Consider the following 24,127-nt stretch of genomic DNA (forward strand, 5'->3'; position numbering starts at 1 on the left):
AATTAATTCAAAATTTATTATATAAAATACCATTTATCCCCAAATAAAACGTGAGAAATATTAAAATTTCTTAGAAAAAGTTAAACAATATTGAATTTATTCATCAAAAAAATTAAAATTTTATTTTATTAAATATTAATACTTTGACCTAAAACAACAACACTTTTTTAACTATTAAAAAAATTATTAAAATAATCCCACATCATAATTTAAAGATTAATGTTAAAATGAAAAATACAAATAAGAAAAACGAATGAAAAACAGTGTTTATCTCCGTGGGCTAGCAAAAACCGTTCATTTTATAATTATTTTAAAAAAAGAAATCTGATTTTTTTTTCTGCAAAATCAAAACTTAAAAAAAAAAAAATCAAAGAAAAGATTTTTTAGGTTCCTTCTCTTCGTAGTAAACCAGAGGAAAAAATGGCCTCGATCTTTCCTTCTTCTTTGCTGAGCTTCTGTAATTTCTCTTCCAATTCTTCTTCTTCTTCCTCCTCCAACCAAATCAGTATTAGGGTTTCGCCCATTTTTACTTATGATGGTGTTAGAGCTTGCAAATTTCCAGTGGTGGGTGCAGTGTCCCCTTCTTACTTCGCCTTCAAGACTTCTAAATCGGAGGTTTCGGTTTTCACTTCAAGTGGGTTTCTCTCTATTGAGAAGAAAAACGCTGTCAAGAAGATGGGCGATTTCAGTTGTTTTGCTAGAGGAGCGGCAGATTCTGATACCCAAATCCAATCTTCATCTCCTTCAACAAATATGGAATGCATTGGCACTGGAATCGATGTTGAATGTCAGGTTTCATCTGAAAAGGAGGAGGAAACATTTAAAGAAATCGGTATAAAAGACGATTCGTTCTTTAACACGTTGTGGGAATGGGCACTAGTAATTTCTCCCTTCTTCTTCTGGGGAACGGCAATGGTTGCTATGAAGGAAGTTCTTCCAAAGACTGGTCCTTTTTTCGTCTCCTCTTTCAGGCTAATCCCTGCAGGACTTCTTCTGGTTTCATTTGCTGGCTTCCGTGGCCGGAGTTTTCCCTCCGGCGCCATGGCTTGGTTATCTATATCCCTCTTTGCACTCGTCGACGCTACTTGTTTTCAGGTTTCTCTCTAGTTCTTTCTATCTATCTACTTTCAGATTGAGATTTGAAAATGGTTTTTTTCTGCTAACATTACAGGGTTTTCTTGTTGAAGGCTTGGAGAGGACATCAGCAGGTCTGGGCAGTGTATGTTCTTTGAATCATCCATTTCTTTGTTGTTATGTTTACTTTGATTTATGAATTTCTGATGGATGAATCTATAATAACTATTATGAGGATTCAAATGAACTGCAGGTGATCATTGATTCACAGCCATTAACTGTGGCTGTATTGGCTGCTTTGTTATTCAATGAATCCATTGGCTTAATTGGATCTTCTGGACTTGTGCTTGGTGTTATTGGCCTTCTTCTTCTCGAGGTAATAATCATTCTACTAGAAACTAATCCTTTATCAAATAATCAAAATCAATTCTAGTTTTCCCAAGTAAACATTAATAGTTTCTTTTGAAAATGGTGTTGTATCTGAATATGAGTCTTACTCTAAATGTGTTGGATATGTTTGGTTGTCTTTGTTTGGGTTGGTTTAAATATATAATCTCAAATAAACTTATCATTTTTTCATCTATATATTTTATACTCTAAATGTATTATCTTCCCAAATAATCTATGGGGATCTAACAAGACTATGTGAAAATAACCACTAGATATTTGTTTGATCTGGGTTATTTTAATAGGTTTTGATCAAAAATCTTGTTTGATAAAAAATTAGGTTATTTAGGTTCTTAATTTGTTGAATTACTATAATGTCTTTTTGTATTCAGAATTTAAAGAAAGAGTATTTTAGTATTTTGATTGGTGTATTAAATGGTTTAATGGTTGAAAAGATAGATGATAGATAATAGGAGTTTTGGGTAAAAATCTCCAAATAATTCAGATCAAACCAAACCTTGGAGATAGTTTGATTAGGCTTTTTTTAATTTCCCGTGTTTTAAAAAAATAAAAAATTTATATCAGATCACTATTAGTCTATCTATGAAAACACTTAATTCATCACTAAAATATCAAAATATCCTTATTTTACTTGTATTAAATTTAATTTTTAAATACAAAACAACATTTTAATAATTTATTTTAAACAAATCTTAAATAACTCATTGTTTTTATCAAAAAAGTTTTTCTTTGAAACCATAAAAATCCTTATTTAAAAGAATACCATTTATCACATCATATATCCTTCAGGTTTCAGCCATTAAAATCACTTAATTCATCAATTATAATACATTTATTTAATTTAATTTTTTTTTTAATACAAAATGACATTTTAGTAATTTAACCCAATAATCCGAAAATACATTTTCTCATCAAACAATATCTTGATTTTATAACCTAGATTTTTTCAAAATAACCCCCACACAGGTTGTTCAAATAACCATAGATCAAAAAGGGCCTCAGTTGTTGGTTAACCCTGGTTAAATATTGTGTTTGTATATTGTGTTTGTTGGTCAATCCTCGTTAAATCTTGTATTTGTATATTTTGTCTCTTATCTATTGTCTATTTGTATGAGATTAGCCAACATTGCCATCATTTATTAGGGTGAGAGATACCATATACCAAACCTTTTTCAAAACCAGCCATAATTGATAGTGTAAGCTTGTTTCTTATGATGTTTTTTAAGATTCTTTTGTGTTATAATGAAAATTTTCAACAGGTGCCAGCATTGTCCTTAAAAGAAGGTGATTTCTCATTGTGGGGGAGTGGTGAGTGGTGGATGCTTCTTGCAGCTCAAAGTATGGCCATCGGAACAGTCATGGTCCGATGGGTCTCCAAATATTCCGATCCCATAATGGCCACAGGCTGGGTGAGAACACTATAATATAGTTTCGTTCTTTAATTTCAAAAGTATTAATGAGAATGGTTTCTATTTGATATGCAGCATTTAGTAATTGGTGGAATTCCTCTTGCTGCAATGTCAGTTCTAAATCACGAGCCTGTCTTCAATGGGAATCTAGCCGATCTTACATCGAGTGATGTCATGGCACTCCTTTACACCTCTTTGTTCGGAAGCGCCATAAGTTATGGCGTGTACTTCTACAATGCTACAAGAGGTTGTTTGGTTGAGCAAATCGTCTTATTAGAATGTCGGTAAATTTGTTCCAAGTATATCTGATATTCGGGTTTATGTTGTTTTTCAGGTAGTTTGACGAGGCTAAGCTCTTTAACGTTCTTAACTCCAATGTTTGCATCCATTTTTGGGTAAGATGTCGGGTTGTTTTGTTATACATTTATTATGTTTGATAAATTTCTTAATGATTTAAAAAGTAATTTCTTTATTATAATTTAGGAAAGTAATCTTTCTACCAACAGAAAAATAGATGACACTTTCTGGAGCGGAGTTAGTTCTGTGAAAACTTCCATAAATTTATTTGGAAATACTTTTATTTTGTCAAGTATCTCACACACATATGTTGATATAGATGAGATTTTTTTAAAGTAGCTTAATTAGACATCTTTTCGTAAATTTATTGTCTTAACCCATATTCAGTTTCATAAAGTGTTTTCAAACATGTATTTGGATAATGATGTAGAAAACAATTTGTATAACAAATGATTCAATAAAATGACACTATAATGTCGAATTTAGAAGAAAAAAATTATTCCAAATGAAGCAAAACACATTTTCAATTTTTGTTTTGAAGATTTTTCAATAAGAGGATTGATTTTGACTGAGATTTTGACAAAATACTAGTTTTGTTGTGTGAAAAATGACTAATACCCTCGGCTGAGATGGGTTGAGACAAGTTTAGCGTGACGAGATGATATTTGTTTTGTTGCAGGTTCTTCTATCTTGGCGAGACATTCTCAAATGTACAATTCTTGGGAGCTTTCATTACTATTGTTGCGATTTACATGGTTAATTATAAGGAGGATGAGAGTTCTACATGAAGCTGGCTGCTGTCATATAGGTTTTGTACAGGCTGTGATCGACATTTCCTCGAGAAAATCCACTTTCTGTCTTGTAAACAAAGTGACAACTGAAGACCAAACAAAACTTTCTGTTTTTATGGACTTCGAACATGGAAATGGATACTATGAATTAGCTTGATAAAGAGGAACCAGGTCCAGCATATGGAATTGGATTTTATACCCTTAGTTTTTATGGTGTCTCTGAACTGTATATGATTTGTAATTTTGTTGTCTACTATGAATTAGTTTGTTGTATATATATATATAATATAATAATGAATTGTGGGAAAAGTAGTTGAATTTTATGTTGGATTACAAGTTTTTTAACTAGAGAATTTTAGATTTTAGTTTATAAACATTGGAAAAGAGCAAAATTATTAATGTGCATTTTCAAAAATTCTTACATTTTCTCATTCCATGTCTCTACATGAATGAAATAGTGTAGAACTCATGATTTAGGTATCAATGCCAAGAAACCCAAAATGAAAATAGGCATGAATCAATCTAAAAAGTTAAGATACTTCCAAAAGAAATCCTAAATCTTTTGGAGGACATATCATCAAATAAGAAATAAGAAAGACCTAAATATTAGAATAAAATTTACTTAATAGTAATGAAGAAATATGCAACTGTTTACCAGTTCAAGAACAAGAAACGACAATCGAGCGAATTGAGCAACGGATTGAAATCAAATTACAATGAAAGTTGCAAGCTTGCAACATCTATGCAAATTTTTAGAGCTAAAAATAAAATAAAATCAAACCTGAAATGAAAACAAATTCTTAAAATGCTGCTGTCTGTCTGTCTGTCATGTGGTAGCCGCAGCCATTGCCGGCGACGAGTAAAGACTCCTGCCGGATCCAACCCTGTTTTTCCCAACTCCTCCTCCACTCTTCCTTTCACTCGTCCTTCTTCTAATGTCAATTGGGTCTTCGTCTCTTTCAGTGTACCTTGATGAACAATAAGAAGAAGTCCAATGATCGGTCGAATCAGCAGAGTTGGGCTCCCAAGAAGACGGAGAAACCCATTGCTGTTGTTGTCCACCCACGACGTTATTACTCCCGGAAGACTCCACATCCTCAATATCACCGCCGGCGCCGCCCCTCCTAACGGTGACGTACTTGTGAATGCTTGGCTCCATTATGTCATCATTGCCAACAATCTTGGATTCCACGAAAGGTGGTTCCTTGGATACGAAAGTCCTCTTCTTGAGAGACAGATTGGATGAGCCCGTGCTTGAATTAAGATCTGCAACTGCTTCGAGAATGGAGCAAGCTTTTGCCAAACATGGAAGAGAATTGGCGGTTGTTGGAGTAGTTATGGAATTCTTTTGGTGGAAATTTTGAATGTCTTCGAGCAGTAATGCTGTGTATGAAGTTGGATTTGGAGATTGATTATTATTATTATTATTATTGGTCAGAGTTTCTGGGTTTATATCGAAATCTCTCGACAGCCTCGATGATCTTGTTCTTCCCACGGCGGAGTTTGGTGGCACGATTGTAACCGACACATTGGTAATCATGGATTTTTCTTGTTCCACATCCTTAGCAGATTTCTGTTTCTGAAATGGTTGGTTACTTGGTTTCAGATTTCATTCATTTGAAAAAAATTCAAATTGTATATGAAAGTGTGGAAAAAGAAAAAAACAAACCTGGTTTATGGTAGTGATGTTCTGATCAATCTCTCCTAATGGGTTTCTTCTATATGGAGATTGTTCGGCTTTTCTCGAATTGCTTCTGCTAAGAGTCAATGGCTGAGTGGCGTTTACGTTTGCGTTTGCGATTGCGTTTAGGGTTTCGGCGGCTGCCTTGGAATTGGTTCTTGCCGGCGAACGAGAACGAGGCGATGCAGCAGTACGAGAGATGGGTTCGCTGCCGGTAACGTTAACTGAGACATTTCTCTTCACTTGGATCCGTTTAACGCCCCCCGCCGATGATGGAGGTTCGGTTCCAGGTGCGGCAAGGTTGTTGCTTTTGTCCATAACAAGGGAAGATATGGTAGCAGGAACAGATACCATTTTACCTGGTTTGTTTACAACGTTGTTGATTATGATATTTCCGGTGATCGGAGATTCAGATCGCCGGTTAGGCGATCGGCTAACCCGTCTCGCCGTTCCAGAGCTTGTAGTGTTTCTCTCTCTACTCCCAGATCTTTGTTGTTGAAGCTGGTCTCTTTCTCTGCTGGGTGTCCGCCGGCGACTACCGGAGGAAGAAGACGGACGGGACTGTCTCTGCCGCTGACGGTAACGATGGATTCTCTCCGCCGCTGTCTCGTCGTCGTCACCGTCTGCCACGTCATCGTCTCTGTTTTCATTATTTGAACCTTCTTGATCAAAATCGTAGCTCCTCTTGGATCCCGAATATTTCCTCCTGTGTCCGCCGCCGCCGCCGCCGCTTGTCTGATTTTCTGAAGATCCAGAGATGACAGATGACTTCCCGTTGAATGAGCTGCGGCTGAGACGACCACATTGTATCAGAATGGCATCAACCTCTTCTTTCGTGCAGCTCGAGGTTCTCACGACCGCAGATCCGGAAACGGCGCTGATGTTTCCGGTAGAGTCAGATTTGATTGAATTGTTGTCGGTTTGTAAAGAAATGTGCTTATTGTCATCTTCGGAGAATCGATCAAGATCGTGACTTCTTCTATGCCTGATTACAAAGATCTCCTTTTTCACGGTTTCTTGATCTTCCAATTTCTTTGATTCTTCTGGTATCTGAGGTTTGAGTTCAGTTTGAGCTGCTGCTGCTGGAAGTTGTTTTGTGGGAGAAGTGGTTTTCTTGCTCAAACAGCTTCCCATTGTTTTGTTCTTTTGAGAGAGAGAGAGAGAGAGAGAGAGATTGAAAAATGTGAAAGAAATGAGGGGGGAAACGAATAGGGGGGTTAGATAGGGTAAAGTAAAAAATGGATGGAGCAGATTTCAAGAAAACAATGCCGTTTGAAAAATGGTAACTTTATGGATTTGTAACAGTCAAACACATGTTTTTATTTGTCTGTATGTATGTTTTCATGTGTGTGACAGAGAAACAAGATATATGAATATATAGAGAGAGAGAGTGCTCAATTCAAATTTAACATTCGGGCGGGCAATTAAATTGTAAATAGAACCGTTAAAGGGGTTTTCAAAAAAATATGGTGTCAGGAATCAGAACCTATCCATATTAATTATGCTTTTCTCAAATTTTGAATATTTATTTAATATAACGGTTGTATTTTGGAATATTTTTTAATTAAATATAGTTTAATATAAATTACTTAATCTATTTTTTAAAAAATAATATATTTTATGATTATATATTAATCTTCTTTCAAATATTTTTACACCCAAAAATATTTTTTCAAATTTATAAATAATCTAATTTTATTTATGTAGTTAAATCAATTATAATTATTTGACCTAGCATTTCATTTGTTATATAGTGAATATATATATTTTGTAAAGTTAATTCACCATCTTAATGTATTGCCTATTTTTTATAAAGTATATTTTGAGTTATTTTTATTTTATGTATAACAATTTATATATTTAGGTCATAATTTTGAGGGTAATCATAAAAAAAAATTATTTTAAATACATTAATACATTTATGGAGTTGATAATGTTATAAATAAATCTTTAATATATTATTAAGTAAATCTTTTAGTATCATTATTAATCAGATTAATTTTAAAAAGAAAAAAAATAATGGGCCTAATGTTATCTACGGGCCGGTCTTGGGCTTTACAGAGCCAGTCCTAACTATTGGATGATTAGCCCCCACTCCGACATCCTCATTCCTCATCCTCTCCCAAAAAATATGAGTCTATATAAAATATATATTTCTGAAAATAAATATCAAATAAGCTTAATTCTAATCAAACAATATGATCAAATAAACATTTTTGTAGAATAATATGATTATTTCAATTTTTTAAAAATAAATGAAAAAAAAAGTAACAATATGAAGATTTAATGTTATTTTAATGAGAATAGTTTAAATGGAAATGTTTATTTATGACAATTTAATTTGTTTTGATATATTGGAATTAAATTATTTTTTTATGGGATAATTATTTTCTTATGTAATTAATTGATAGGAAGAGGAGTGATAGAGTGAGGGAATTTAGTGAGGAATGACGTGGCATCACCTTGGTTGAAAATGTAAAAGTGAGAGGAAAAAGAGAAAAGAGAGAAATTATTTGATTTTTTCAACGAATAAAATTATGCCACGTCATTCCCTCACCAAATTCTCTCACCTAATCATTTCTCATAATTATAGTCTCCAACATTAAAAATATATAATTTTAACTTATATTTACAATGTAACAAATATGTATACTTTTATTAATTTATACTATTTTTTATATTAAAATTAAGATGAAAGATAAAATAAATAATTAATTATTTAGACTATTTATATTATAAACTAGTTTAGTTAAGAAAATGTTTTTTATATAGATAAAAAATATTTTTTATCATTGGAAATTCTCCTAACACAATATTTTATGGAAAAACTATAATGAGAAGGTTAAACTAATTCGGCCTAGTTATCAACTAATTTATATTCTTACATTAAACAATGTTTAAATAAATAATTGATTACTTAAGAAACTACTTTTTATAATCATTTTTCTAATTAAAAAATTAGCACGAGGTAATTCATGAACATAAATTATTCAACGTTTTTATATAAATATAGACTCTTTTAAAAAAAGCAAATTTATTCATTTATTTAAGTGTTAATATAATATTATTTAATAAGACCAAAAATATTGTCAAAACCCAAAACATATAATAAATAAAATAATTAGTCAAACTAATACCATCACCCAATTAATCCAAATAAATAAAATAAAATCAAACTAAACATATTAAACTACATTATTGAAGTCCCTACTTTATTACACGATCGCTTTTAAATCACATTATACATCAAATCCTAACCACCAAATAAAAAATAATATTGATCCAGCCTAGCACAAAATGTGTACTTTTATTTTTTATTTTATTTATCTCCATGTGAGAACTCTTTAAATATTAAAAAAAAAATCATATAATTTTATCTTTTAATATCAATTACATTAAATATTAAAAAAATCATTATATATTTATATCCTAAATATATTCTTACTCAAATAATTCAAAACAAATAAGATCATTTAAAAATAACTCATAATAAATTTGGGATCCTCTATTACTAAATTACCACTAACAGATGATTTGATTTATAATTTTTTTGGTAAATAATTGTTTAATAAGAAAAAAAATTATTTATTAATTTACATGTTTAAAATATTATTTATTATTTAATATTTAAAATATCTTAAAATATAAAGTAAAATAGTTACTTAATAACTTAATTGATTAAATAAATAATTTATCTTTCATCAAACAAAATCTCAACTTATTTTCAAATATCTCAATATTTTTATAATATAAAAAATTAGGAAAATCGTAACCCATGCTTTGATCTCTTATACATCAAATTGGTCAATTGAACTACTCAAATATATTTTTTTAAATATCCAATTACCAAATTAAAATATATAATCAAAACAAGTATAAAATTACCATTATTTTATTTTTATAATATTTAAAAATATTAATAATAAAGACATTTTAATCATTTTATTTAAATAAAAATAACTTTTTAAAGTAAACAATATTATTTTAAAATAATTAATTAATTACTCAAATAATCTATATATCAAATAAACCCTAGCTTTTTTATTTTATATTTTTAAGAAATATTAGAATTAGAGTTTGATAGTGAGCCATTGGTATGAGTGTCATGTTACATTTCTTAATTTTAAAAAATGATAGTAAATATATAATTAGATTTCATAATTAAGAATATTCATGTAATTAATTATGTCAATAGGTGCAATCTCAAATCCTTTTCTACTCTGTTTGTAATTTGTATTTTTTTTCAAAATACTCACCTTTTGGTTTAATCTCTTCAGATACTTGAACATTTTATATTATTCCTTCAACCTAAACTTATTGTTTATACTTATTTTATCATTTAATATTTATATTGATTATTTTCTATCATATTTAATTTTTTATGTATATTTTAAATTAAATATTTCACTTTATTTAAGTTATAAATTAAATTTTTTACTAAATATAATTAAGTTTTAAATTAAATAATTAATTTTAATTTTGTAGAATTATTTTAACATTTTTTTAAATATATAATTATTAAATCAATTTACATGTCAATTGGTTAATAATTTATATGTATTGTTAATTTAAATTCTTATCCCTAGTGTTTGTTAAGATATAATATATTATATTAGATATTATTAAGAATATTATGTTCTACTCGACTTCTATTACTAAGAAAAAAAAAACATGCATAGTCACAAAAGGTTATTTTTTTACAATTGAACAAAATAGAGTCTTTGAAATAATTAGTGAACAATACAAAACAAAAAATGAATCCTAAAATGTGATAACAAATATAACTTGGAGTTATGTTCTTAAAGAACATTGAGTCAATATCATTTTTTCTTGTTAACATATATTCTGATCATAGATTGTTTAACATATAACATAAAATGAAAACAATATAATGAATATTGCAACAAATTATCATACTTTATGATAAAAATGAAAATACAAGTTTAACACAATATCTAATTAAGCATATTGAACATTTGTATTAACACATAATTGAGAGCTAATAAAAACATGAAAAAAATGTGTGTCAAAGGGGTCAAAATTTACATATTGTAAGGGACAACACTAGAAACGGGAACAATTTGTATATTATGGTAGCGTTTGTTATATGGTATTAGTTATATAAGTATTAATTGTATGGGTTATAAGTTATAAGGGGTATTAAGAGGTATAAGTTATATATGTTATTTGTATTTGGTTAAAAGTATAAGAGGATTATAAATGGTATATATATATTTTATAATTTTTTGTTTGGTTGGTAGTATAAAATATAAAAGACATTTTTGCCCCTTTATATTTATATAAATTTAATTTAATTGTTAAATTAATATTTACTTAATTTTTTATTATTATTTCTCTTTATTAATGTGTTTTTTCTTATTATTACTTGTAATGCTTGTAATTTGTAGGGGTGGGTAAAATTATTTATATTAAAGGTATATCGAAAATACTGTACCGTAATATATCGAAAATATCGACTTTTAAGGTATATCGAAAAAAAGGTAAGGTATGATACCGATACCGTAATTATTGGTACGGTAAAGGTATGAAATTTTTAAAATTTTGGTATATCGAGATATACCGAAATACCAAAATAGTATTTATAAGTTAATATATATATATATATATATATATATATATATATATATATATATATATATATATATATATATATATATATATATATATATATATATATAATACTTATAAGGAAATAATTAAATTGATTTGAAATTAATTTAATTATAGAAATATAATTTTTGAATAATATCAAAATATAATTATACTGAAATATTATTCAATATATACAATCTCTACCTTACCGATGGGATTGATTTTTTTTTTAAAATTAATATATTTTTTAGGTATCAAAGGTATAATACCGATACCGTACCGAAAATAAGGTATACCGAAATTAAGGTAAGGTAAATGTATGAAATTTTTGTATACCGAAATTAAGGTATATCGAAACAAGGTATACCGAAATCAAGGTAAGGTAATTGTATACATTTTTTGCATACCGAAATTTTAGGTAATATATAAGGTATGAATAAAATATTAAAGTATACCGTACCGACCCACCCCTATTTGTGAACACATTTTGTGTTAGGTTATAAAATAATGTTACCATAAATTTGTGAACACATCTTGTGCTATGTTATAAAATAATGTTACCATAAATTTATGAACACATTTTGTGCTATGTTATAAATGATGTTAATAACGATAGTTTTTTGTTCAGGTTCAATATTGAAACTTTGCTTTTCACCTATAGTTTTTTACTTATTTGTTTATGAGAAAGTCTTAAACTTTTTAGATCTTATTTAAGAATTAAATTTCTTACCACTATATTAAATCATGACTATAGTAATAAATAATTTTTTTTTACCTCATTTAAGAATATATCTAGTTGATAAAATAAAATGATTGACAACCAAGTTGCTCACATTACTCACATAATTAATAAGATTGACACCATATATTATTTTCTTTAATAACAAAGTTAAATAGATTTAGCAAAGTATAATTAAAAAAAGTATATTTAACATAACATGTCAAATACAAATTATTTATTTCTCTTATCCGGTTTTCTTTTTTCTACATCATTAGTTCTTGCATGAACTGACCTCGATGTAGGCTCTTTTCCAACATTTTCATATTCTATATCATTAGCTCGATCTTTTTAAAATACAATACATCAATTCTCGTAGAATGGAAGATATTTGTCTATCAATCAATAATCAATGTACATTAGATCAACTTATTCAAAATAAAATTATAAAGTATAAAATTAAAATATAACAGATTTAAAAATAAAAACTAATTTAAATATAATATGAAAAATAAAAATGAGGAACTAGAGGGACAAAGAGTGAGGGACAAAGAGTGGGGGTAAATTTGGAAATAAATTTTTATACTGCTTTGTAACTAGTTTGACTAGATACAAATTTATACCTAATTTGATATATAAATTATATAACTTTTAAAAAACTATTTATATAAAAAAATTCAACTTATAATACTACTTAACAAACCTTGCCTATGTGAATAAAAATAGTATATAAGACATAATTTTGGATGTCCCCAACATAAACATTAATATATTTTTAGTAATGTATTTTTTTTTGTATGTACATCATTTAATATAAAAGAGAATAATTTAAGTATAATTAAATTTATAAAATTAATTATAATTTATGAAAAAACTATTTTATTTGTCTAATTATATATAAAAAAAAGTCAAACATTTAGGTGCCAAGATAAATATAAAATTAAATATTTAAAAAAGTTAAACAAAATTATGAATATCTTGAGAAAAAAGAAATGATAAAACATGAGGAGAGATTTTAGCAATCTTCAACTATTAAGATTGTGCCGCATCACTTATTAAACTCTTAAAATCTGACCCATTGACTAATTAAAATAAAATTATATATATTTAACACATCTAATATAATTAAATTATTTTATTAAAAATTAGCATAATGAGAGTAGGATAAATAAAATTCACATTTAAAAAGTTAAAATATATAATTCTCACATCTTTGTCGTAGCCATTATCATTATTGTTTTTATCGAATTCATCATTTTTTTGTCGATAATATCTATGGTATAAACATGTGGACTTCAATGGTTGAAACAATCTAGTGGTCGTCTTACTCCTCTTATTTAAGATTATTTTTGTTATTATAAAAAAAAAAGAAACAAAATAACAAATTTGACAAGGAGACATTCCTTTAATATTTTTCTCATTAGTTCGCCAATTTTACTCTCATTTCTCGATCAACCAAAAATATCATTTTTACATAATAGACATCATATTACTAATTTTGTAACCTCATTTTTGCAACTCAATTATCTCAACAGTACCAACATATTTTAATCACTTTTGACAAACCAACAATCTCATCATATCACTAACCTTTTTACCTTAACTTTTTCGGTAGACCAACAATCTCATTCATATATTTAACCACCAATATTTTTTGAATTTTAATTAGTCTCTTATATTACTAATCTCTCATCTTATTACTTGTCAAACCAACAACAAATTTTTTTATCATTAGTTAGTTACAAAATTGAACTTATATTGTTAAAATGTCACACGTTCATCAAATTTGATGTTAAATTTAAAAATATAAAGTTTTCTTAGTTTAGTTGGTTAAGGGTTTACTTGTTTTTTTTTATTATGTTGCAAATTCGAAACACACCTATAATATTTTTAATTTTATTTTTAATCGTTTAAAGTTTATGGGCATATCAACTCACAATCCGACCCAAATATTCATTTACCCTCGACCCGACAATCCGAATAATTTAAAAATTAAACATTATATATATATATATATATATATATATATATATATATATATATATATGAGAATAATTTAAATTAAAATAATTATTTGATTTGAAAAATGAAGAAAAAAAATGTTTAGTTGAAGGACAAGTAAAAAAACATGAGTGAGAGATTTGAGCAATCTCAACCCTTCTTATTTAATGGCATCAATTCATAGTAAGTTGAGACAGAGTATACATAATTCCTCACATTTCTTCTTCTGCGTTATCCTCTTCTTCCTCCTCTCGCTCTTTCAATGGCGACTTCCAAATCTGTTCTCATGTTATGCGGTGACTATATGGAGGACTACGAGGTAACTTTTTCTCTACTTTCTCCTTTTTTTTTTTTTTTTTTTTTTTTATAAATTTCTTGATTGATGATTCAGTCCTTTTGTTTCTTGTGCAGTCGATGGTTCAGTTTCAGGCCTTGCTAGCGTACGGCATATCTGTTGATGCTGTTTGCCCGGGGAAGAAAGCCGGCGATCTCTGTCGCACTGCTGTTCACCAAGCCAGTCAATATCAGGTTTATAAATTCAGAACGGGTTATGCATTGAGGATTTCTAATATTATGTATTTTTAAGTTAGTTTAGCAATTTAATTGAGCATCTTCAGATCACATGTTTGATTTAGTTATGATAACATGATACAGTTAAGAAACACAAACAACAACTGCTGATATAGAAAGAGATTATACAAACAACTTTTCTATCTATTCATATCTTTCTCTTTTGGAAACCTTGAGTTGGATGGATTTTTCCGTGTTTGTTGGATAATTTCGTCAATCCTGATGTGATTTTGATCTTTCTAAACCATTATTTTATTCCTCGAATCGAAACACTTTTATATGAATTTGATAAAACTAATGTCTAGTGGTTTGTTTAGGGAGAATATGGTCAGAATAGTTGCATTTTATCTTCTCCAATCATGACTCATATTTGGAAGTTTTATCCTTTATTTTACAGACGTATTCAGAGTCAAGAGGGCATAACTTCACTCTCAATGCAACTTATGATGAGATTGATGCAGACAAATACGATGGACTGTTGATTCAAGGAGGACGAGCACCCGAGTATCTTGCAATGAACCAATCTGTTGTAGATTTGGTCAAGAAGTTCTCTAACTCAAGAAAGCCAATTGCTTCTATTTGTCACGGTCCACTAATATTGGCAGCTGCAGATTTAGTCAAAGACAGGAAGTGCACTGCATACAATGGTGTAGGACCTGCACTCATTTCTGCAGGTGCTGATTGGATAGAACCGGAGACTTTAGCAGCCTGCACTATCGATGATAATCTCATAACTGCAGCTACATATTTTGGCCATGCTGAATACATTCGGGGTTTTGTTAAGGCACTTGGAGGCACAATAACAGGATCTGATAAAAGGATTCTAGTTCTCTGTGGGGTAAGTAAGTTATGCTCTTCATTTCGGTCAATTGTTTTGAGAACAAATAAGAGTTAACCCATAAATAATCCTTTAAAGTGTTCGGCAATTTTGAAATCCGACCTTAAAATATATACATTTTATATATAATCCTTTAAGCTATGAATTCATTTTTATAGAACCATTTGTAAGCAAGGATTTTAATCTCATTCAAGCTCTTAGGCTTTGTTTGATGAAGTGTTATGTAGATTTAATCCAAATAGGCCTCTATCCCATATTCAAACACTTTATTGATCAACAAAATTACCCTTGCTTTATCTTTTGTAACATATGCATAATTGTTAAGATAGTTTATTAGCCAAAAAGCCATACTTTAACATGAGGTCTTAAAAGATGGTTAAAATAAGGCCATTCTGTTAACCCTTTTGTACTTTATTTATTACATGATGATGGATACTCGTACTTTCAGGATTTTATGGAAGATCTTGAAGTAATGGTTCCATTCCAATCCTTTCAAGTTCTTGGATGCCATGTTGATGCTGTTTGCCCCAACAAAGTTGCGGGTGAGACATGCATGACTGCTATTCATGATTTTGAGGGAGACCAAACTTATAGCGAAAAGCCAGGTCATGAATTTACCCTCAATGCTACTTATGACGATGTGATTGTTTCAAGTTACGATGCACTTATTATCCCGGGTGGTCGAGCTCCAGAGTACCTAGCCAGAGATCCATCTGTTCTTAAACTGGTGAAGGAATTCATGGAATCTGGAAAGCCAATTGCTTCTATCTGCCACGGACAACAGATTCTTGCTGCTGCAGATCTTCTTAAGGTAAATTGACTTCAAATTCAAAAATAGGAATCCCAATAATACCAAAATACCAAAAAGCTTGTTTGAAACAATATTATGTGCTTTTTTGAAATCTTGTTTGATGTAAAGTAGTAAAACTCATTTTTGCTAAGGTTAATTTGGTTCAATTTTGACAGGGAAGGAAATGCACTGCTTATCCTGCAGTTAAACTGAATGTGGTCCTGGCAGGAGCCACATGGTTAGAACCAGATCCGATAGACAGTTCGTTCATCGATGGGAACTTGGTCACTGCAGCGGCTTGGCCTGGTCATCCCAAGTTCGTTTCGCAGTTAATGGCACTCCTCGGAATCAAAGTGAATTTCTAGTTTCGATGGCTAATGGAAGTTGTTTAAAATTACAAAAATAATAAGACAGAAACTTTCAATAATAATATGCATGTAAAGATCCAAATTAAGAACCAATTTTAATATTTGATTTGGGATTTTAACAATATGAATCTCTAACTCAATTCAAATCAAATTCTATAAAATACCTAAGCATTAAATATTTGAGACTTCTCAATAGTTTGGAAGCTACAATATTTTGAGAAACATTTTAATTTTACAATTGAATCAAGATAAAAATATTAATCCCAAAGGATTATAACCATTTCCTTAAGCTAATTAAATGTAAATATGTGGATGGTAAGGTGGTTCGATATTTAGTTTAAACTGAATATTCGACTGAATTCGTATTCAGCAAATTTGAAAAAATCGAATTCGAAATATATTTTTGGTTTTTGAATCGAATTTTAAACCATTTCAGATTCAAATAAGATTTTAAAATTATTTTCGAGTTGAGGTTTCAACTCGAAGAAAAACCGAAAACCGAATTCATTTTTATTATTTATTTTATTATATATTAAATTATATCATCAACTAATCTTTTATAATCTCTAATACTTTAATCAAAATATGCAAGTTGAATTATTATAATAAAGAGTACAATTATATGAATGTGTTCAATATTTGGTTAGAACCGAATATCCGATCGAATTCGATTTCACCGAATTCAAATAAATCGAATTTTAATTTTAATATTCGGTTCAAATTTTAAATTAGCTTAAAAAAAAATAAAAATTCAAAAAATTTGAACCGAATAATTCATTTAACCCAAAAACCGAACGAACCGATGAACACCAATTTTATCCAAATGAGCACTTGCTTGAGATTTTAAAGATTCAAGCCCCAAGATCAATTCAAATCAACATCAATAAAATATAAAAATTTATCGCTTCATATTTTCTAAACCTTTAATTTACATAAAAAAAAATAAAGTTTTTAATGGTTTGAAAGTGAATCAATTGTTTAAAGTAGATTACACATTTAACCTTCACACAACCCATTTGAAATCCTCTGCTCTCGTTTTTATCTGTTCCCTCAATTCCTTTTCACCGGGAGGGCAAAATAGTAAAAAAATTTATGAACGGTTTTACCTTCTCCTGTGAGAGGAAACAAGAGGAGCAGGTAAAAAAAATGGGAGTAGAAGATCTTGCTCCATACAATCCTAGATAGTTAATATATGTACCTAGACAAAATTTTAAGTCATTTAAACAATTAAATTATTATTAAAATTAAATCGCCAAATGTATTTTTTATAGGTACAAAGAATGCATTGGAAGTTAATAAATAAATCATAACATTTTAAATGCAGATATGAGAGGAAACAATTTCGAGAAATTTGCCTTTGGGATTTTAAGTATTTAAGCTTATGAATCAATTCAAATAAAATTTTATCACTTTTTTTTATTATTATAAAAAATCGAACTTCAATTTGTTCGGAAGATAATCCAATTGAATTCACATAATCATAAATAACACATTTAATTATATTTTTACAATTTTCAAGTCATTTAAACTATTAAATCATGATCAAATTATGAATCTTTCATTTTGTTTTGTGCAGAAAAATGCATTTGTAATTGTAGAAATAAACAATAAAATTGTAATTTGTAAATGCAACTTTGGGAAAAAATAATTTCAAAAAATCCATATATACACCTTGACATTTTAAGAATTTTAACTTGTACAATATCATTTCAAATTAAATTATATAAAACACGAAAGTTCTTCAGAAAAAATATTTAAAATTTTGGCAAAACATAAAATTGAAACCGATATTATAAATTTCCAGATTTCAATGGACAAAATAAAAATTTAAACCAATAAGCGATAATATGGCAAGATATACTTGAAATTGAAGAAATTTAGTAGAGAATGCACAAACATAAAAAAAAAAAAAAAAAAAGAAGAAAAAAAAAGATTAGCATGAAAATTTGCTAACAGGTTAGTATTTAAAGATTTTGAATTCTGAAATAACAAAAAAAAAAAAAAAAATCGAAATATTTATATGACCAAATATTTCGTAATGCTGTCTATATGAATATTTTGTATAAGCCCAAATACCAATATTTATATGAGACTAAACATTGTCCAAATCTCTTTTATATTTTTGAATTTGTGTACGACTAAATAATAAATATAGTTTCAAATCTTTCTTTATCTTATAATATAAAACAAAAATAATAAGTGGTCTCAAATCAAATGGCAAATTTGCTCAAACGGGGCCATTAATGTACAATAATATACTATAAATTGATCCTTAAAAGAGGGAACACTTTCCAAATTTATCAAAAGATTTTTTTTTTATTTGGTTTCTATTCCATTAACAATTAAAAATAAATAAAATCTGTATAACCAAATATTTCTTCACGTGAGCAATGGATTGATAAGCCAATACAAATACCAGTATTTATGTAAGATTATAATTTCAAACGATTTGTTTTTTCCTTAATTTCGAAGCCAAATAAAAAATAACAGTAATAATAATAAGTGTTCTCAAATTGGGTCATCAAAGTGAGTACAATGACATACTAAAAATTGATCCTATAAAAGAGGAGAACTTTATGAAAGAAAATTAATGTTTTTTTTTATTTGGTTTCAATCAATTAACCATTTAAACACGAAAATGGAAAACTATAAATTTAAAAGGGAAACAATAATATTGGATAACCTAAGCATATTAATGCTTTCCTAGCAAAAGTTCATTAAAAACAAGAGTTTTTAATTTTTTAAAGCATGCAAAACTTGTAATTATATATATATATATATATATATCAGTTCTCGCATCACAACGCACAACCCATTTTGACCCATTTTGTGAGAGTAATTGAGTCGGGTCGTTGGTTTGCGGGTTGACACCTTCAAAACTTAAACTTGGATTGATTAATTAAAAAAATATATGATTAAAAATGATATATATATATATATATATATATATATATATATATATATATATATCAGTTCTCGCACCGCAACGCACAACCCATTTTGTGAGAGTAATTGAGTCGGGTTGTTGGTTTGCGGGTTGACACACCCTCAAAACTTGAATTGATTAATTAAAAAAAATATATGATTAAAAATGATATATATATATATATATATATATATATATATATATATAACGCCCCAAAACCGACTATTTTCGTAAAGGGTTTTTGTTTACTGGATAGTCGCGCCTCATAACTTACATTCCTCTCGAGTGAGACGAGAAACCGAAATAGTGGGTGCGGAAAAGAGTGCATTAAAAAAAATCGATTTCACTAGCTTTAACTTATGAGAGTCGCCACCAAATTTATTTTAAAATTAGGAAAAGAAAGTTGCGATGAAGAACGCTTTTGTTTTACAAATTGTTCTGTTTTAGGTTTGGTGTTTGGTTTCACGTGAGAAAGAGTCTCATCGTTATATCTCACATGCCCGTCACATGACGCACTAATAAAAAAAGGGTTTTACTGAAAGATTTTTCGACAGATATATAAATCTTTCGGTATAAATGCCGAAAGGAAGAAATCTGTCGTCAATGAGAACACATACCGACAGGCTCCACAAATCTGGCGGTATTGTCATGAAAAACCGACATATATAGTCTATATCTATCGGCTTTAGATCCTTAAAAAAAGGGGCTTTTTTGAAAGGGAAATGCTGAAAGATTTAGTCTATATCTTTTGGATTTGGCCCCTTCCAAAAAATAGAAAAAATGCTAAGTGTTGAGGTTTTCTGGAAGGGATATGTCGAAAGATTTAGTCTAAATCTATCGGTTTTGGCCCCTTCCAAATTTTTTTTCTAAGTGTTGAGGTTTTTGTAGAGGGGATATGCCGAAAGATTTAGTCTAAAACTATTGGTTTTGGCCCCTTAAAAAACAATTTTTTTTCTAAGTGTTGGGTTTTCTAGAGGGGATATATGCTGAAAGATATAGACTAAATCTGTCAGCCTTACCTCTAAATACCGAAAGATTATCAACATATCTTTCGGTAATGACATTTTCTTCACTAATTTCATTTCCTTTTTCTATATGATATTTTGATTTCTAAGTATATCAATCTTGTTTAATTATCTAAGCATATCAACTGTGTGTCAATATCCAAGTATATAGATTGTGTGTTAATATCCAAGTATAAAATTGTGTTTGATTATATAAGGATGTATAAATGCTTGTGTTTGATTATAATTATAATGTGCGTGTATGGTTTGTGTTTATATGTGTAGGTGTTGTGTTTAATTTATAAATATAAGATTGTGTTTAGCTTCTTAAGGATAAAATATAATCAGACTTAAATTTGATTAATTATAAATTTGAAGGGATTAAATACCAAAATATTTGAATCATATCTTTCGGTATTTAGGGGTAAAGCTGAAAGAATTAACCAAATCTTTCAGTATTTGCCACTTCCCAACACTTTGAGAATTTATGGGTAGTTAAGGTCAAAGCTGAAAGAAATGGGTAAATCTGTCGGTTTTGGCACAAAATACCGAAAGATTTGATATAAATATTTCGGTAATGACATTCTTCACTAATTTATTTCCCCTTTTTTAAATGGTTTTTTAGTTTCTAAGTATTTGAATCTTGTTTAATTATCTAAGCATATCAATTGTGTGTCAATATACAAGTATAGGGATTGTGTGTCAATATCCAAGTATAAGTTTTTGTTTGATTATATAAAGATATTGTATTTGATTATAATTAGAATGTGTGTGTATGGTTTGTGTTTTTATGTGTAGGTGTTGTGTTTAATTTCTAAGTATATGATTGTGTTTAGTTTCTTAAGAATAAAATATAATCAAGCTTAAATTTAATTAATTATGAAATTTGAAGGAATCAAATACTAAATGATTTGAATCATATCTTTCGGTATTTAAGGGTAAAGCTGAAAGAATTAACTAAATCATTCGATATTGGCCACTTCCCAGCACATTGAGAATTTCTAGGTAATGAAGGCCAAAGCCAAAAGAAATGGGTAAATTTGTCAGTTTTGGCACCAAATACCGAAAGATTTGATATAAATCTTTCGGTAATGACCTTTTTCACTAATTTCATTCACCTTTTCTAAGTGGAGTTTTAGTTTTTAAGTATTTGAATCTTGTTTAATTATCTAAGCATATTAATTGTGTGTCAATATCTAAGTATAAAGATTGTGATTGAATTTACAAGTATAAGTTTGTGTTTGATTATATAAGGATGTATAAATGTTTGTGTTTGATTATAATTAGAATGCATGTGTATGGTTTGTGTTTGTATGTGTAGGTATTTGTTTAATTTCTAAGTATAAGATTGTGTTTAGTTTCTTAAGGATAAAATATAATCAGGCTTAAATTTGATTAATTATGAAATTTGAAGGGATCAAATACCGAAAGAATTGAATCATATCTTTCGGTATTTAGGGGTAAAACCGAAAGAATTAACCAAATCTTTCGACATTGGCCACTTCCCAGAACTTTGATAATTTTTGGGTGATTAAGGCCAAAGCCGAAAGAAATGGGTATATCTTTCGGCTTTGACACCAAATACCGAAAGATTTGATATAAATATTTCGGTAATGGCCTTCTTCATTAACTTCTTTCCCTTTTAGTGGTGTTTGAGTTCTAAGTATTTGGATCTTGTTTAATTATCTAAGCATATCAATTGTGTGTCAATATCCAAGTATATGGATTGTGTGTCAATATCCAAGTATAAGTTTGTGTTTGATTATATAAGGATATTGTATAAATGTTTGTATTGATTATAATTATAATTATAATTAGAATGTTGGTGTTGCGTTTAATTTCTAAGTATAGGATTGTGTTTAGTTTCTTAAGGATAAAATATAATCAGACTTAAATCTCATTAATTATTAAATTTGAAGGGGTTAAATACCGAATGATTTAAATCATATCTTTCGGTATTTAGAGGTAAAGTCGAAAGATTTAACCATATCTTTTGGTATTGGACCATTCCCAGCACTTAGAATAATTTTCGGGTGATTAAGGGAAATGCCGAAAGAAATGGGTGAAACTGTCGGCCATTAATTAAGAGGTAATACCGAAAGAAATGAGTGAAACTGTCGTCCAAGAACATTATATTTTGGCGAGTCAAACAAAACAAGTATTTTACGCCCCTAATATGGCATCACGACCCAGTTGGAAGATTGTGACACAAATAAATCCACGTTTTACAAATATCTAGTTAAAATATAATTTATTGTTTTACCTTAAACTTCATCTCCTATTTATTCCTATTTATTCCATACTGATAAATATGCTAGTACTATATTTGTTAATATGTACCATGCCTCCAAGAAAACTCATCAAGACATTCAGGGGCTGATGTCACAGGTAGGCGACCTTACAACACGATGGGGTCTTCAAGGAGTCAGGGGAGCATTCAAGGGAGCCTTCAGGGGACCGGGTGTTTCCTTCAGGGGACCGATTGTTTAATCCGGTCCCAATATATTCTACCCTACCAAACCACTATCCACACGAGGATGAGCTAGGGGATTTCATTAAGAGTACATATCCAAGGACTAAGCAGGAGTAGGAGGATCAGGAAACTGAGCACTGAGCATGAACAAGAGCAGCATGAGGATCAACATAACTAGTTCACTCCGGACACTATTGGTACCAGTAATTTTTTTTACTAATGTTTATTATTTTTATTGATTTTGACATAATAATATTAATTTGCTACTTTTGCAGATTCTTCCTCCACGTGGAGACGATGTTGCAACAAGAATACTAAGCTTACAAAAAGACCCCAGGGATCGAGGGTTCCACTAAGCTTTGGAGTAGTGGATGAGAGGCCAGATGGTGATGCTAGACGTATGTGGTCTAGGCATGTGGGGTCAATGGTGCGGGATCCCGCACTCATCTCGCATCGCCAACTAAAGTGGAGGGCTTTGAGTACCGATCAACTAGATTCACTACGGTGTGCCATGATAGTGATAAATTGAAGTTTTAATTAACATTTAAATGAAGTTTTATAATATTTACTGGTTTTTATTTTTCAGGATTCATTCGAGAGCACATATATCCCTATAGACACGTACAGACAGACCGAGATGGCACACGCCAAGAAAATGTGAGATGTGACACTCCAATTTGAGTTAGGATTACGTCTGGGTTCATAATGGAGATGAGGCAGCTGTACTTGCGCGTCCCCGACCATCCTATCATCCATCATATTGGGAGTTCCTCTGCAGACACCACTACTTTACCGAGACCTTTAAGGTACGCACAATTTAAATGCAACGACACTAGTTCTAACTTTATTTTTATTTTAAATGCAAAAATAGCTCGATTAATACTGGAAACCGAAGGCATGTGAGGTTTTCGCACCATACAAGCATTAAACCATTTTCACGAGTAGAAGAAAAATTGGTAAGTACATTATTCAATTAAACCTACTATAAATAATGTAACTAATTTACTAATTAAAATTTATTTGAACAGGAGGCTGAACTCGAACATCCACCGACTATTATAGAGATGTTCAAAAGGACTCAAACCCCGAGAGTCACCAAAGAACCCGACCCCAATGCCGGACCAATTGTCACAAGAGAAGATCTTAAGTTAACAAATATGTTTAAT

At 29.4% G+C, this 24,127-nt stretch overlaps 3 protein-coding genes across 4 annotated transcripts; 2 read left to right on the top strand and 1 right to left on the bottom strand.

Annotated features, from left to right (window-relative positions):
- The first annotated feature begins 384 nt into the window (after nt 1-384).
- On the top strand, nt 385-4,309 carry LOC124921501 (WAT1-related protein At3g02690, chloroplastic). Its single transcript, XM_047462173.1, has 7 exons — nt 385-1,095; nt 1,172-1,219; nt 1,328-1,450; nt 2,742-2,891; nt 2,967-3,138; nt 3,226-3,286; nt 3,868-4,309. The coding sequence occupies exons 1-7, from the start codon at nt 421-423 to the stop codon at nt 3,974-3,976; spliced, it is 1,338 nt and encodes a 445-aa protein (XP_047318129.1). The 5' UTR covers nt 385-420; the 3' UTR covers nt 3,977-4,309.
- Nucleotides 4,310-4,558: 249 nt separating this feature from the next.
- On the bottom strand, nt 4,559-7,040 carry LOC124918888 (uncharacterized protein At1g65710-like). 2 transcript variants are annotated; one of them, XM_047458964.1, is made up of 2 exons: nt 5,649-7,040; nt 4,559-5,552 (listed from the first exon to the last, which is right to left on the bottom strand). In XM_047458964.1, the coding sequence occupies exons 1-2, from the start codon at nt 6,792-6,794 to the stop codon at nt 4,806-4,808; spliced, it is 1,893 nt and encodes a 630-aa protein (XP_047314920.1). In that variant the 5' UTR covers nt 6,795-7,040; the 3' UTR covers nt 4,559-4,805. The 2 variants fall into 2 exon arrangements, with proteins under 2 accessions (XP_047314920.1, XP_047314919.1); XM_047458963.1 differs by having other exon boundaries at nt 4,559-5,558; nt 5,649-7,020.
- Nucleotides 7,041-14,179: 7,139 nt separating this feature from the next.
- Nucleotides 14,180-16,751, top strand: LOC124918889 (protein DJ-1 homolog D). The gene is made up of 5 exons (XM_047458965.1): nt 14,180-14,311; nt 14,404-14,520; nt 14,960-15,400; nt 15,849-16,211; nt 16,367-16,751. Exons 1-5 carry the CDS (start codon nt 14,255-14,257, stop codon nt 16,553-16,555), a joined length of 1,167 nt encoding a protein of 388 aa, XP_047314921.1. The 5' UTR covers nt 14,180-14,254; the 3' UTR covers nt 16,556-16,751.
- Nucleotides 16,752-24,127: the final 7,376 nt, after the last annotated feature.

This window comes from Impatiens glandulifera, chromosome 1, assembly GCF_907164915.1.
Source record: "Impatiens glandulifera chromosome 1, dImpGla2.1, whole genome shotgun sequence".
In the NCBI taxonomy this organism is placed as follows: domain Eukaryota; kingdom Viridiplantae; phylum Streptophyta; class Magnoliopsida; order Ericales; family Balsaminaceae; genus Impatiens; species Impatiens glandulifera.

Excerpts from the sequence above, each read along its gene's own strand:
- LOC124918888 (XM_047458963.1), bottom strand. The coding sequence starts at position 6,794 with ATGGGAAGCTGTTTGAGCAAGAAAACCACTTCTCCCACAAAACAACTT. Across the intron at positions 5,559-5,648 it reads ACATCACTACCATAAACCAG|AAACAGAAATCTGCTAAGGA; the intron begins GTTTGTTTTTTT and ends CAACCATTTCAG.
- LOC124918889 (XM_047458965.1), top strand. The coding sequence starts at position 14,255 with ATGGCGACTTCCAAATCTGTTCTCATGTTATGCGGTGACTATATGGAG. Across the intron at positions 14,312-14,403 it reads ACTATATGGAGGACTACGAG|TCGATGGTTCAGTTTCAGGC; the intron begins GTAACTTTTTCT and ends TTTCTTGTGCAG. Across the intron at positions 15,401-15,848 it reads GGATTCTAGTTCTCTGTGGG|GATTTTATGGAAGATCTTGA; the intron begins GTAAGTAAGTTA and ends TCGTACTTTCAG.
- LOC124921501 (XM_047462173.1), top strand. The coding sequence starts at position 421 with ATGGCCTCGATCTTTCCTTCTTCTTTGCTGAGCTTCTGTAATTTCTCT. Across the intron at positions 1,451-2,741 it reads TTGGCCTTCTTCTTCTCGAG|GTGCCAGCATTGTCCTTAAA; the intron begins GTAATAATCATT and ends AATTTTCAACAG. Across the intron at positions 3,287-3,867 it reads ATGTTTGCATCCATTTTTGG|GTTCTTCTATCTTGGCGAGA; the intron begins GTAAGATGTCGG and ends GTTTTGTTGCAG.